This window comes from Nipponia nippon, unplaced genomic scaffold (genome assembly GCF_047370975.1).
Source record: "Nipponia nippon isolate SJK-2023a ecotype South Korea unplaced genomic scaffold, ASM4737097v1 scaffold_1, whole genome shotgun sequence".
Classification (NCBI taxonomy): domain Eukaryota; kingdom Metazoa; phylum Chordata; class Aves; order Pelecaniformes; family Threskiornithidae; genus Nipponia; species Nipponia nippon.
This window is the reverse complement of record NW_028262290.1, coordinates 9,333,252-9,349,284: the sequence shown is the minus strand read 5'-3', so window position 1 is coordinate 9,349,284 and position 16,033 is coordinate 9,333,252. Positions and strand designations below refer to the sequence as shown.

Sequence of the window (16,033 nt, the reverse complement as noted above, 5' to 3'; positions counted from 1 at the left end):
CCCTGGGCATGTCCCTCTCTCCACAGAAAATGCTAAGTTTCCCAGCTATCATCCTAAGACAGAAGGCAGCCTATACTTAATGGCTCTTGTGGACCATATTCCTTGTAAAGCTATTAATATTTAAGTTATCCCATTTAATACAGTATCTGCCAGAAGCAATAGCAGATGCAACGTCTCCATGGCTCCATTCCTTCTATAAAGTTCCATGCACAAGAAAGGAATATAGCATTATTAAATACAAGAATAAACATAATTATTTATTTATACCATGCAAGGCTGATCATGGTAGTATCCAACCACCCAGCTGCCCAGCTATAACTAAGGTCACTGATCTATTATGTTTCTAAACAAGATATACATGATCTTAACACTCACTTGACCGATTTTGTTTGGAAAGCTTCTTAGAGCTGTTAAATTAGGTCCAAATTACTCAAGTCTAGACCTTGTCTTTGAATATGCATTCTATCACCTGACCTTGCACATACATCTCAATGCTGGAAAGAACTTTTTACTGACCAAGAAGTACAGAATTGTGCTCTACATACGTGCAAAGGTTTGTACATTGGCTAAGCTATGAATAAAGAGGATTTAATCAAGTGATGTCTGAAGACAGGGAGCCCCATGGAAAGAACAGAAAGATGCCTGGTGAGTAGCTTTTGCTGTAGTGTTTGGGAGAGGCAGGCACTGCTGGGGAACCTGCACGTTCACTTACACACACTCAAGCATACAATGGTATATAACCGGCATTATATGTATGTGAGGATTTTGTAATCCAGCTGTTAATATGCATAGTCTTTAGTTACTATTTTTTCCATTAGATTTGTTCTGAATGTTTCTACATTATGCACCAAAATGAGCAAAATGAGCATGGAAAGTCTCTCCCTGTTAAATTTTTGAAACACTTCCCTAATCTCCATCTCAGATTAAAAGAAGAGTAAAACCTGTGTGGCCTCTCTGCCAGGCAGCTGACCCGGAGGTGCCCAAACCCTGCTGTGCCCCATGAGGATCTGATGTTTGCTGCGAGGAGCAAGAGGGGCACAAGAAGAGACTGAGATGGCTTTTATGAGCCAAGTGGTACCTCCGACCGGAGCTGCTGTGCTAGAGATACTGCAATTAGTCTAGTCCTGGGCTTTACTGGTGATGGTGCCTCCAGGACTGCCAGGGTAGCACTGAGATGGTGCTACTCTTCACTACCAAGTTTCTCAAAAGAGAAGAAAACCACAATTTGCTGGCTGCTGGAGGGGCTTTGCTGTATCCCCTCTCATCAAAATGATGACATTTGGGACTGTTTGGTTTTATAGAAATTATGCCAGGGGCTCTGACTACTTTCCGAGGGGCTTATTCCTGGGCTGAGCTGACAGCATCGAAAAACTGACTGCTGACTGTTTGCTGCCACTGGTGGCGCCGATACTCATCCGCATGTCGTGCCCTCCCTCGTGCATCGCCAGCCGCAGAGGATCTCACCAGCTGTCCAGATGAGGCCACATCGCATGGTGTTGAGTGGGGGCTTGCGCTTGCAGAATGGCGCTCAGGGACCTGCATCCCCAGGGTTTTTGGGGACACTGAGGCACATACCTGTGCTACAGGGAGCCGTGAGCCTGCAGCTTCCACAAGCCCATCGAGCAGGCGTGAGGCAGAACCAAAACTCGGCCAGTTAGCAGCGTAGCCATGGCAACACCGAGCGCGCGGGCTGACTGACCCGACCCACGGGTACCCGCTTCGGGAGTGGGTCTCGCTGACAGCACCAATGCCCTAGCAAGGAGATATGAGGCTGTAGGTGAAAACACACCTATTGCCACCAAAGGGCCAGGTCTGTAATTTCAGAGGTAGTTTGAGGGCTTAAACGAGCGTTGGGCATCTACGAGCTGCTGAAGTGACTCCAAAGCTATGGTCAGGGATTGCAAGCCGTTCATATTATACAGCCTGTGGCTTCCCCAGACTCTGCTGCCCTTTCTCATTTCTACCAGCAAACCCCAGCTTTCGGCAGCCGGTGACCACAGCCTGCAACGTCAGCTGATCCCAGCAGCTGAGATGATACAGTCACATCTCGCTAAACCACATGCAAACCCAGGGCGGACTCCACAAGCCTCGACTGCGATGCAATAGCAGAGGTGTGCGGTGAGGTCTCCAGCGACTAAGACTTCATTATTTTTTACAAAGTGTACTGCAGAATATTTATCCGTGCATTATGATGAATTAGCATAAATAATTAAAACAGAACTCGTATTGGCAAACACATAAGCAAAGGGCACTTGCTAATGGACCAGGCTTGCTCTGCTGCTCCAGGGACTCACTTAGAGACAAGTCCACGCCAACCAGGCCAAGTAAAGATTCATATTTATCCTTCTTTTTACCCCGAGCCTGTTCCCATCTCACCCCAGATGGCTGACACAGGCTGGTGCATCAGCGCATCTTATGGAGCATCTCCCGAAGGGCAAAGAGGAAAATAATGGAAAGTCCTCAGTCCTTCAACCTGTTCCCCGAGTCCCTCAACACTCTTTTCCGCAAACAACCCACCCACCATCAGTCATGCAAAGAGGTGCTCCCCGCTGCTTCCCAGAAACACTGACGATTTGATGGGTTGCATGACTCTGCCTCCTCTTTTTATTCCAGGTATTAAGTGGTGTTGAAAGAATGGCATGGCAAATAAGGAAGGGTTTTCAAGCGTTCCCCATGGTTTCCCTCTCTCATCAGCTGGTACGCCGTGGTGATCTACACCAGCAGAGTGTGGCCAATATTGTACACTTTCCCAGAAGAGAAAATCTAATCCCAAGCCTTTTCATAGTCTTATTTTTCCATGAAAGTAAAGGCTGCAGCTGTCTCAGAGGATGGTATGAAAATAAGAATATCTCCTAGCTACCTCTCCTTCAGCCTCTCTTTTCTTTGAGTCAGGTTGAAAATTTTCCACAAATTGCAATTGCAAATTTGATCTGTATTTTGTTACCTTTCTGGACTCTGTCCATTATCCACGAAATATTTTGTGCTTACATTTAAAAATAAACTGGAAAATCAAAATTTTACTCATTTTCAATTTTTCATTTGATTCATTTATGCAAATAAAGCATTTGGATGGTTCGTGGAGGTGAACAGTCTTGAGTCGGTCTCCCTGGCCAAAGGACACATCCCATGAGGCACAACTGCAGGGGCTTCCTGCAATATATTGCGCTGCTCAACACAAAGGAAAATACAGTACCTCACGGGGACAGCAGTTATACCTACAGGAGACTAGCTCAGAAAAGAGCAGGGATAGATTGTAGCCTGACCTGCAACCCTCAAGAGACGTTTCCGAATTAAAAACCTCAAAGCTTAAACCAGATTTTTTTTTTCTTATTTTTTTTTAGTGAAAACGTTCAGCAGGAGTTTAGCTTTACAGAGGTGAAATTTTTCATGGGAAAATCAATTTTCTCTTACCAACTATGCCATTAAGATATTGCCATATTGCCAAGAAGTCTGTGAACCCTGGTGTCCTAGCAGAGTGGAACTTCACGGGTCTTACGCAAATCTCCTGTCTAGCAGAGCTGCCAGAGAATAAATGTTTCCAGATGGTGAAGGAAACCAAGTCAGCTTCTTTAGGACCAAATCACCTTTCTCTTTGCTATAAGGATAGGCTTGAACAAACTCACTTGTGCAGAACAAGGAAGGAGGAAGAATCGCAAGGAAAATATCTCATGTCACTTTCCATAAATCACTGCCAGTGAAAGCTCAACACTAAAATTGCCATCAGGAACTTCTCCCTTTCCCCCCTGCATCATTGTCCCTAGGTCTTGGTAGGGCTTGATCAGGTTTATGCATTCTCATTGAATCATTTCAGTAGGTCTAACCCCACCTAAACTAAAGTCAGCGTTTACAACAGGCATTGCGTCAAACCTTATTTATGTGCACATTCTAACAGTGAGATACACACAGGATCATGACCCCTTTGCAGCCATATGGGCATCACTATACGATTTAACAAGATCCCATCTGTACTACCCTTTTAAAAGTTCTGGCATCGAAAGCTTTTGCAAAGACCTTTGCAAAGCCCCTTCCTGACCCCACACAACACCCTCGGTGTGTCCTGAGAGCTGCAGCCCTCTTCCATCAGCAGCTTCCCACCACCTAAACCCTGGGATGCACACAGCACTGGAGTCCTTTGCATCATCTCTTCATTAAACACCTCTGAATGCTTGCATCTATAAGGAATTCATCACATCCACCTATGCTGAAATCCCTTTTGGCCCTCAGCTGTTTATTCTCTGGGGTTTTGCATATGAGAGCAACCTTCTTATGCTTAATTTTGGTTGCATGGTATTTATTGCAAAGTTACTCAGAAGATTGAGACAAAGTGTAACGTCATTAAGATAAATTAGACTTTCCTTGAAAATTAAAACAGCATCAAATTTGTAGATTTTATGGAAAGGCTGGCAATCTCTCACCTACCCAAGGGAATGTGTAAACTGTCCTAGTGTGAAAAGAAGCACTAGGGGACTGCTGGGATGACACTATGCAATGTCACAGCAGCACCTCCAACATGAAAGAGACTCCTTTTCAGAAGGAAAAAGGTTAAAAGACAATTAATTTCAAAGCAAGAACAAAGACTCTGGATATCAGCTTCGGTGCTGCTTCCCCACGGCACTGCTCCTGCTCTCGAGCAGGTCATCATTCTTCAGTGGCAGGAACAAGCCCTGAAGCCTGTCAGCAAGATCTCAGCACACTTTTCCATCACTTTTGGCAGATTTCTTTTGTAGGATTTGATCCTACAGCAAAGTAAGAGCCCACAACTTCTACTGAGTTCAGAAGGAGCTGAGACTGAACAGAAATGCAGTGTGGCCAAGGGCAGCCTGGGACTGCTGAGCCCCCCCGGGTGCCCTGGAAGGGGATGGGATGTCTGTGCTGGGCTGGCAGACCAGGGCTTGTGCATTTTACTTCCTTTAAGGATAAAGGACTCCTAAAAACGTTTTTTTCATTAATGTTGAATTTGGCCCTGATTGTCTTAACAAGACTGTGATTGACTTCTGTGGGAGCAGGTCAGACTCACATCTCAGTTTTGCAGGACTGAGTAGTCACCAAAGAGAAGTTGGCCACATAGGTCCACTCGTAAGAAGGATCAAACCTTACAAACATATTGAATTTTTTCCCATTCTGTGATCCATATCGCATAAGGATCTTAAGGTTAACCACACATCTAGAGAGCTATCTAAAATGCATGTTGTAACTTGGAAATTCTTATACCATTGCAAATAAATGTGAATCTCAGCTCGCCTGAGCCTCTCTAGACTCATCCACCATCCTATTGCTTACACCCAGACATGAGCCCAGGCATGGACTTGACCCAGCTGCCACAGCTGTCCACAAACAGAGGGATGCTGAGTGCTCATAACACTCCGGCATGTGCGAAAGCCTCGCTGATGCAGTGTGTGTGGGCTGCCCAAGGCAGGATGAACGGGGTGCCCCTTGTCCAGACATGGCTCTCCCCAACAAGAAGCAGCGTTATGAAATACTGAGCACGATCGAACAGCAAGCTCCATACCAAACAGTCTTCCCAGCATAACACAACCCAAGTGCCGTCGCTCCCTGCCTGCCAATACAAGTTTTCCTAGGGCAAAAAGGGGAGAAAAAACTGAAAAAATGTCATGACATCCAGTGTCCACATTTTTACAGAAATTAAGCTGGAAAGCAGCAACCTTCGTCCCAAGACACACTTTATGAAAACACTGAAAAGAGGGGAGCAGCAATGAGTGAGTGGTACACAGCAGCACTTCAAGAGTGAACGCTCCCTTTTACTCCTCGCCCAGGGCTAAATCCCTGCAAACATCAAGGAGAAATTCGCCTGAAGGTAAAAATCACAGCCCTACGCTCAAGGTGTTTATTTGCAAGTGCAAGGACTACAGCAACGATCAGGACTTCCCAAGATCCAGCTCCAGGCTCACAGACCATGCAGCCTCGAGCACTTTGTTTGTCTTTGGCAAATAAACCAATTTCAGAAATCTCTGCTTAAATCCTCTGTCACGTAGAGCTCTGTGCATGTTATAGCATTAAAGAAACACAGTAACACCATGATCACTGATAATCCCTTAGGTTTTCAAACATATTCACAACACTAAAAACCACATTTATTTCAATAGGACTCTGCCAACTCCATTGTATGCTGTAAATGGATTTATTTCTTCCATATTCCTTATGAAAACTTTAGGGAACAGAATTTTTAGGAATGCAAACCAGTGGTCGACCTGTCACCTTTGGGCCACAAAACGAGTTTGTTTCATCTCTGTTCGCTCGTGGCCAATTTAAGTTTCTGGTTGACAGTGCTGCAACGCTGGGGTTTCACGCACTGCAGGGTGCCACTTATTGGACCAAAACCCGATGGTTTTCACTTGACACTGTCAACTATGGAAAGAGTCGGTTCACTCGGGGTTTGTAATGGCTAGTTTCACCGAACGCAATGCTCTAGGCTGAACTGAAGCCGGCAGCGTCCCCTTAAGCACTTCGAGCCTTAAAACTGCTCAGAGCTTGGGCTTTCTGGCATCCCTTTCCCAGGGTCTAAGACACACAGGCTCGGGCATGCCGCTCCAAGGCAACGCGGGGATGCATACAGGAGGGAGACACAGACTTAAAAGCTGCTGCTCATTTTGGAAAACCCGACGACAGAAAAAAAAAATAAACGAAACCACTCAGCAGCACACCCCATAATAAGACCCCCCGGTGCTGGAGCGAGCCCCCCGGAGCGCCGTACGCCCAGAATGATAAAGCAAAACGCTGGCCCCGGGCGCAACTCCCCAGGGCAGCCCCCGGGGCCGCCCCCGCCGCCCCGGGACGCGCCCCCGGGGCAGCCCTGCTCCGCTCCGCTCCGCGCTCCCGCTCCGCGCTCCGCGGGGGCTGCGCGCCCACCCGCGTACTCACACGAAGGCGTGATAGAGCAGCGCCCAGCCGCGGGGTCGTTCCAGGGCGTCGTAGATCAAAGTTTGGATGCGGCGGTACTTGGCGTGGTTCCGCTTCACCGGGCGGCTCAGGGGGGTCTTCGCCAGCAGCCCCAGCCCCGGCGGGCTCCGCTTGCCGCCCTCCTCCTTCCCGCCGCCCTCCAGCAGCAGCGTCCCGTCGCGGTCGCCGCCGGTGCCCAGGGCCAGCGAGCCCTGCTCGGGGTCGCCAACGCCGCTCGCCGCCGCTCGCCGCCCCCCCGCCGCCGCCGCCGCCGCCGCCGCCGCCGCCCCGCCGGCCGCGCTACCGCCCGCCGCGCCGCGCCGCGCCTTCAGCCCCATGGTCGCCGCCGGGCCCCGGAGGCGAGCTGCAGATCGGCGGCGGCAGCCCCGGGAGCCCCAAGGCCATGATCCGAGCTCCCCGCCCCTCCCCCCCCCCCCAAATGATCTCTTTATATATTTATATATATATATACATGTATATATATATATATATATGGAGGGAGGGGGGGTAAAAAAAAACGTGGGGTGGGGGGAGGCAGTCACATCCCCGTCAGGTCATCCTGGCCGGCGGGCAGCGGGGAGGCAGGAGCGCGGCGGGCACCTGGGCCGGCGCAAGGGAGGGAAATCATCGCGGAGTTTATTTACCAGCCCGATGCCCGAGCCCCTTCCTCCCCCCCCCCCGCCTCCTCTTCCTCCTCCTCCCAGCTCCTGCCTCCCCCCCAAGCCCTCACGTTAGGGAGTGGCCCATTGTATGCAGCCAGCAAATAGCCGGGCGCCCGCCCCCCGCTCCCCCAGCCCCGGGTGTCTAGTCATCCACGCTGCGTGGGGCACCGGCGCCGGTCCTGCGCCCCGGGGCTGCCCCCCCCCCCCCCCCCGCCCCGGCTGCCAGCCCCCAGCTGGGGCCGCCGGCTCCGAGCGGGGAGATCCCGGCAGCCGGCGGAAGGGGAGACCCCGCTCGACACCCAGGGATCCCCCTGCAGCATCACAGCCCCCCTCCCCCGCTGCGGCTGGAGGGGAGGGAGAGGAGGGGGAGGGCATCCCCGGCCCCCCGGCGGGGGGGTGCTTTCACCGCCGGAGCAGGAAGGAGAGGAGGATGGGGAGGAAGGATGCCGGGAGAGGCGGAGGGTGGGCGGCTGGAGGCGCTGCCTGCCGATGCGGCTCGCTCGGAGCCGAACCGAGCCGGAGCCTCCGCCCGCGGAGGGGAGGGCACGGCCGGGCAGCCCCCCCAGCCCCGCCGGGGAGCAGCTTTTTGCACGGGTCTCTTGCGGGAGAGGCTGCTTCTGCCCCGCCCGGGCGGGTCCTTGAGGGAGCGGCGCCGGGGCCCAAGCCCAGCTGCAGCCCCGGGGGGGTCTGCCCTGACCCGTCGGACCTAAGAGCTCCCTCCCCTCCGTTTTAGCCTGTGTACCCCAACCCCAGTCCAGTCTCGGACCTCAGTTCTGAAGGGATGTGGTTTTGGCTGCAAGGAAGCTGGGAAGAGACGGCTTTTGTGTGCCCTGCACCCCTGGTGCCCTGGGATTTCTGCCACAACAGGCTAGAAACATCCCCTCTCCTCTTAGAGCTGCTCTTGAGTAAAACCCTGCCTGCATAGCTACACCTTGGGAGGATACAAAGGCTCTAATCGAGCCTCTCTTTCTTGCCAGATAATAATAATACAGTAAAAGAAAAAGACAAAGCCTTACAGATCGCTGGTTGTTTTCATGTTTTCTCCTCCTCCAGATGGGGGAGTTTTCCTGGTATCTCCTGAAGAGATGCCAAGACACCCAAGAGCCCTTCCAGACTCATAGGAGAAGCAGATTTGCCACCTACTCTAGCTGCTGCTGCTCCGTTCCCCAAGGGATTTATAATCTGAGCAGTCCTCCTGCTCCATACACCAGGAAGGACAACAGCTGGAAAGGGAGCTCCTGGAGGTGATTTTTGGACCCACCACAGGGCCATATTACCTCGGATCAGACTATAGATCACTATCAGAGATGTCCCAGGTCACTCAAAGAAGACACTTCTGCCATTGCATTGCTAGGTGGAAGAAAGGCTGTTTCCCCTCTGAGGGTCCAAATTGAGCAGATACAGTGCCGAAGAAAAAAAAATGGCTCTCACAGCCTGGAGCTCCCCTCCGCTACTGTTCCCCTCCCAGTCTGTAGCTAACACATCTGCCTTCAGCTCTGCCAGCTCCGGCATTAATATGTCTCTGTCACCATCCGATTCTGAACCTTTGCAACCCCGAGGGATTTGTCCACGAGCAGATGTGAGCAGACAGCGTGGTATCTCACTCACAGGGCTATCGCGTCACCAGCCAGCGTCATTTTAGCTGAGATCTCCATGACACTATCAGCAAGAAGTGGCTGACCCGAGCGTGGCACCGGGAACGCACGCGTTCTGCTCCCCGCTCAGCTAACATCTATCAGCATCATTTGAATGTCATTTATAGCTGTATTCCCAAGGAGGGCTGTGGGAGGCTAGGAAGTTTTGATAACTAGGCCATTTATCTCTCTCCAGCTCCTGTTCTACCTCAATGCAATAGTGATGATACTTCCCAGTATCACAGGGGAGCTATAAGCATTAGCGAGGATGTATGGGGCACTGAGAATAGAGCACTTACTTTAGATAACACCCTATGCCTTAACCTTCATCCCAGCATTACAGAGGAAGAGGTGGGAGGAGAAGGGGGAAGGAAGGAAAATTTATGGCTAACCAATTCATCACAGTTTTGAACCACAACAGTAAATGTTCAAACCGAAATGGGGATGGTAAATAATTTTCACGGGGGGGATGAGGGACAGTAAATTGTTTTCACTTGCAAAGGGTTCTACCAATGTCAAATAGCAATAGGTGATTGGTAGGCAGGCGCACCAGCTTGTTTGGCTTTTATAGCCCTTACAGCAGGGACACAACCCTTTTCAGTATCAATTACATGTTGGGTTTTTTCAGTTGCATCCTCCAAAAGGCAGGCTTTTGGGACATTTTCAAGTCCCAAATCACCCCTGTACAATCCACCTTTTAAGACCCAACAAGAAAGAGTTTCCGTCTCCTCTCCAAATTTAAAATCCCATCGCTCAGTGTCAGGATTTCTCCTCCTACATGCTCCATCTGGGATAACTATTGTGCAGATGTACCTGTACTGGCTGGGAAGCAGTGTAACGCAAGGGGAGCTAGCTAAATCCTTCCAAATCAGCACAAAGACACCCAGCAGTTTCAAGGGGGTCTGAATCAGACCCTAGTAGTGATGCTGCAGTACCTCAGTGGTGGTACCGCTGCTCGGGACCCCAATCCTATCGCACACCTGCTGGCAAAGCTCCTGCTGACGTCAAAGGGAGCTTGGCCAGATGGAGCACTCCAGGCTATGATTTGGCTTGATGAGCAATTATGCTCCATTACTATTATTTATGATGTGTTGCTGGCAGCACCCAACGTGCACAGGTTTGATATCCACCTCCTTGGCTGACACTGGAGGTCTCTATAATCAAAAGCAAGTGCTTCTGCCGAGCTGGAGTTTGCAGCCAGGAGGCTGTAAAAGGCTCTGTTGGGAGTGTATAGAGGGACCGGTGATAAGCATCTCCCAGTAGGTTATGCTGGCCCTTGTCAAACAGAAAACTGATTCAGTCGGAGAGGTTATAGTCTAAAATCAGAGGAAAACAGGAAGGGATCATATCTGTTGGTCAAGACAGTGTGGCTTTATCTTGGCTTATTCATAGATCAGCTGGATTCTTGTGAATGACAAAGCACAGGACTGCTTGGTAAATCACACACAAACACGCACAGTATATTCAGCAAAGCCACATGCACATTCAGCTGGAACATCTGGATCATGTTTACAAGAAGGAAAGCTGCAAGCAGACAACCAGTTACTCTGCAAAAGACTTCAGGAGCAAAATGGACAAACAGCTGCTCATGAGCTTCAGTGATAGAGGAGCAGAGATTTGGTACTTGAAAAAATGGTCGGGGGCTATCTAGGAATCAGGAATAGAAAGCAACACTGTCTATAGTGTGAGCAAAACTCATTAAAATGCCATGTCCTGTTTTAGTAGGACGTGCTTTGAGAAAGGTGCTGAAGAGCAGAACCACAGGGATCATTTTCTGGGATAAAAGATTTGAGGCTTGAGGACCTCTTGACGTAGCAGTCTTGGATATAACAAGACCCAGCACATGGAGAGTGCAGCTATATAACTAACCATAGAAGTAAGTGGGACCTCAGTTTCAGTGTAAGCACACAAGTGATGTTGAATTTTGTTGCCTTTCTCTTTCTGTCCTTCTGCTGGCTCCTCTATCTTATCAAGCAAAATGTTTGCAGTGCAAGGCTTCTCATTTCTCATTGAGGGTGACAAGACCTAATCCCATTTTCAGCTGGTCTGTAACACCAGCCTCCCCTCAACCTTTGGTAGAAGCTCCATCAGGCACCCTCATGCTCTCTACTCCGAAGCTCCAAAGGCTTTGAGGAGGACACCATCCACACATGAACCTATCTCATGATCCCTTTCAACCATTTTGTTAAAACTCACTATTGGGATGCCCACAAAATCTACCAACGTGCCTCTGCACAGTCTGGGAGCACCTACTGATGAACGCCAAAGGACGCAGTGTAAGTACAGAGCGCAGCACTGATACTCCAGCTAATTCAGGCAGTAGGAGCAGTCTAGCCATAAAAGGGACCTGAAGCCTCATGGGGGCTGATTTAGGGGATTGCTATTGCAGACCCAGCACTGCGCTGCCACAGCTATGTTGTTCAAACACCGAACCTAGCTCATGTACTGTGACTTCAGTGTTCAGCAGCATAGATATGCTCAAGTATTTCCTCTCTCCTCTTTTTGCATCCATGTCCTCCTTCTTCCTTACAGTTACACATCAAGCTCTTTTTTTTTTAGGGCTTATTTCTTCGGGCTTAGCATTGAGGGACTCTAAGCTGTGGCTATTGCTCCTGCCTGCTAAACTAACACAAAATGAAGGCTAACAGTCAATCAGTGGAACAGCCTAGTCAAGCATGAAACACGCTCAGACTTGGTCTTAAGTCAGAGTTGTAGGCTTGATCTTTACCTTTAAAAGCTATGGCCTAGTTTAACTTGAAGTTACAGTCTGTGATCTGCAGATGGTCAAAGTGATCAAAATGTCACTTTCTGGCTTCCAGATCTTTGCATGAACTCCATGAAACCAGGCCAGGCAGAAAGGCACACAAAGGTCTTGTTGCAGAGACTGAAGTCAGTGCCTGCTCCTTGAATCTGCTGATGGAAGAGGGGTGGAGATGTCCATGAAATCTCAAAGCTGTGCAGAAATATAAAAGGCAGTTATGCCAGCCAGCTCTTCCTTCCCTAGACTGCATATGAGCCTGATGAAAAGTAGCTGCTGCCTCAAGCTGTTTTCCTTTTCTCTGCAGCAACAAGGTACAGCTGGAAACCAGAGCCTACATTAGCTCCTGTTCAGGGTCAGAGTAACTATGGGGCTGGCACTGCTGGTCCCAAACTGGGCAAAACTCATTAAAAAAAAAAAACAAAAAAAACCCCACAAAACCCACGAAAATAAAACACCAACTGTAAAATACCTTCATAGAAACAGTGCTCACTTGAGGGAAAGACTTACCAGGATGGGTCCCCTGGTCTGAGAGCTGGCTGGTCAAATGTTCCCTGGATTGCAACTGCAGCAGCTTTCACCTAGCCGACAATATCACTGCCTGTCAGCAGTGGAAATGAGTCCACAGAAATCACCTGTGCCAACTCTGGTCTCGCTAAGCTGGTCCCCTGGCACTCTACGATCCTCTGAGCACAAGAGTTGGCCGCTTGTGCCATCCATAGAAATGGGAGACCAACTGCCAGCTGTCATTGGCCTCGCTGCCTACTAGCTTCATGGAAAACATAGAGGAGAATAAATCTCCACCACTACAAATTACTGCATGGGCAAAAGAAAATCAATACACTGTAACTTCACGCCGTCTCAATGCCATTAAAAGATCGTTGCAAACCAATCAAAAGAGCATCCATAATTCTCTCATGCTCACCTTACTGAATCCATGGCACAGTGCAGAAAGCATGTGTGCATCCATAATCTTGTCCCATCATTTTGCACAGTCCTTGTCTTTGAGATAGAAGGAGGGATTCCAGCCGTCAAGGTTTATGCGTTGTATGGGCCTTGTCCAGCAGCAGCTCCAAACCTTGGACTCCTGGGCCCTTCCTTGCTTTGCCAAGCTCCGACCATCCTAGTCCTTGACTTTCTTGAAAAAAAACTTGTCCTAAACTTTCTTATTCCTCAACCCACTGAGCAGAGCATGCTTAACCTTTTCAGGCTTTTGGATCTGCCTTACTATGATTCATTTCCGGGCATGCCCCTTTAGCACACGAGGCACGGCAGCGCTGTAATATTAAAAGTCAAAGGGCTGCCTGAAAAAATAGCACTGTTCTTCAGGGAAGGAAAACAAGCAAATAAAGATGGGTCTTCATGGGTCTTTCACTTTCCCTCATCTAATCTCATGTTTTATGACTTTTTCTGAGCTGCTTGGAATTTCTCACTTCCCCTCCTGACTGTAAGTGAATGAGAGTAAGGTGAGAGTCTCACTTCCAGGTGTTGGGATATCACAGGATCAGCCTGAAATCCTGACATTTGAACTCTCATCACGACAGCTGGCAACTCTGAGGAATACATAGTGGAATCATTACTGACCGAAATGATTTTTCCATTTCTTTTCAGATAATTTTTAAGTTTCCAGATTATGCATAATATAATATAGTCTCTCCGTGTTAAAGTGAGTCTATCAATTGGATGTTTTCCCTTAATGTCAGAATAATGGATTGAAATGTCAGTACTGGAAATCTGATTGTGCTATGGATTCAACAACAAACTAAGTCACTCTAGAGTTACTAGGAGGTGCAGCCAGTGACTGCTTTTACAAAGGGCTCCCACCAAATTCCTTCTTTGCCTTCAGACCTGAAGAGGTCATGCGTGGAAAGATGTGTCTCACAGGGAACCTATCCACTGCCATCATGGCACAGTCTGCTTTACAACAGTCAATAGTCCTATTCCAGTAGAGTCCTAATAACTTCAGTTGGAGCTCTCTCTGATGGATAGAAAGCAGTCTTCAGATATCCACAGAATCACAGAATCACAGAATCAGAGACTGGTTGAGGTTGGAAAGAACCTCTGGAGGTCACCTGGCACAACCCTCTGCTCCAGCAGGACCACCTAGAGCCAGTTGCTCAGGACCGTGTCCAAATGGCTTTTGAATATATCCAAGGCTGGAGACTCCACAGTTAAATATTACCTCATTTCTGACTTCTGAACACCCAGCTACACAAAGGATTGATTGGAGTACCTGACATATACTTTAATTTCAAGGAATTTAACCCAGAAGTGCACTATGATTCACAGCTATCAGCCCTTCACATGTGGAACCCAACTCTGGTTTGCAAAGCTATCCCTATTTCTCATTCAGTCCTTGAGAAAAGAATATCCTTTGAAAGAGCCTGTGGGCTTGCAATGATTCTAAGAGCAAAGTTTCTGTCCACTGTCTTTGGTAGCAGCAGGATTTCACTCCAGTCTTCCAAGGATGCCATCTTCCCCAAGCGTAGGAAGAAATTGCCCTGTGTTAGGATAGCTTCTGTCTTCGCAAATGTAAAAATGAAAATCTATTTCCAGCCTCCCTTTCCTTGCTCAGTTGTCTCTAACATGACACAAAAATCATCGCCAACTTCCCTCTCTCATCAGAAGCAATCTCTGATAAGCAGCTCCTTAAGGGCTTTCTGAACACTGCAGCTCTGAAGGACCAGCAAAAGCCTTCAAGTCCACACCACATACGAACCTCAGTTTTCAGGCGGCTTCTCTCAGTGCAGACATTCTTCTGCACATGCAGACACAGCTCTCCTGCCCATTCGGTCTCCTCATGCTGAAAACAACAGTGAGCTCCACAATGCCAGGAGCTCACCAATTTTTTTCTACCTGGTTTGCAGCTGAACAGACCCACCCTAATACACACGTCCCCTTTGAATGATGCTCCCAAACCTATGGTTTCTGTTGTTCTCAAATGTTGCCTTTCTATTTCATAATTTGCCCCTTCTGTGTTATAGATTTCAGTAGGAGAAACGGATTATCATTGATTGTAGAAAATTGTACTTTATTGCACAAAGATAAATATTGATCAACTTGCACAGTACCAAAGTCAACTTCAGGCAAGAAACTATGGTGTGGCTATACTCTTATTGCAGCTCCCAGCTATAGCATAACGCTGGTAGCTTAGCGAGCAAAGGAGGCACCAGGGATCTGCCAAATTGAATATTTATTTCTTGGACAGCAACTGTCCACCCCACCACCACCTTGAACGACGTGGGACCCTTCACTGTCAGAGCACCCTGCTTTTACTACCCATAACTTTGCTGGTCTTAAAAAGAACTGATTAAGAAGTAGCCATAAGAACAAGGTCGCAAGGCTCTGCTTTGGAGCAACCCTCTGCCTACCCAGCAAGTCACACTTACTGGAACATTGCAAATGTGGGTCTGGGTGAGTCCGGGGTACCTGTCCAGCGACAATATGGATGTGCTCCTTGAATCATATTATTGCTTAGCTTGATTTCAGAATAGAATATTCAAAGAAACCATGATTAAAGAGAGTGTGTCTAGAAGACACAGCAGAAAGGAATAACATTTGCTCTCATCTGTTCAGGAGGAGAGTTGATTTGGCAATTAATATGTAGGTGTAGCACTTAAAAGATCTTGCTTTGTCTTCCTACTATTACTTACTCCCTGTGTGGCTGTGACCAACATCACTGTATCCCATTCAGGGAGCAGTTGTTTGTCTTGTTCTTTAGGACTTGGTCCTGGGCTTCATTTTCTTCCAAGACCAGTGCACAGAGTTCACGGGAGCATTAGGGCTTTGGTGCTTTGAGACTACAACGTCTGGCACTACGCAGGGCCTGGCATGATGAATGGGATCCCTCAGCGCTGCAAGAACAGAAATGCTACATTATTAATAAGCAGGTGAACAAGGAGGTATATAGCAGTGCAGTTCCTAAGTATGTGGATTGAGGTACCGACAGTGAAAGCACATCTGTTAGTCTCATCTCCACCAGATGGTTCCTTTCAGGCCCTGAAGTTACTGTCATTTATTTCACCTGTAATTTAGTTCAGGGCTTGCTGAGGAGTGGACACATCCCAGATAGGAGAATAGTG

At 48.5% G+C, this 16,033-nt stretch overlaps 1 protein-coding gene across 2 annotated transcripts in view; it reads right to left on the bottom strand.

The window, feature by feature from the left end:
* Positions 1-7,235, bottom strand: part of KCNQ3 (potassium voltage-gated channel subfamily Q member 3) — a 209,896-nt gene extending 202,661 nt beyond the window's left edge. For both annotated transcript variants that reach the window (XM_087745845.1, XM_087745852.1), the window contains exon 1: positions 6,880-7,235. In XM_087745845.1, coding sequence (XP_087601971.1) covers positions 6,880-7,235 — 356 coding nt within the window. The remainder of the gene's footprint in view (positions 1-6,879) is intronic.
* Between the last annotated feature and the right edge of the window lie 8,798 nt (positions 7,236-16,033).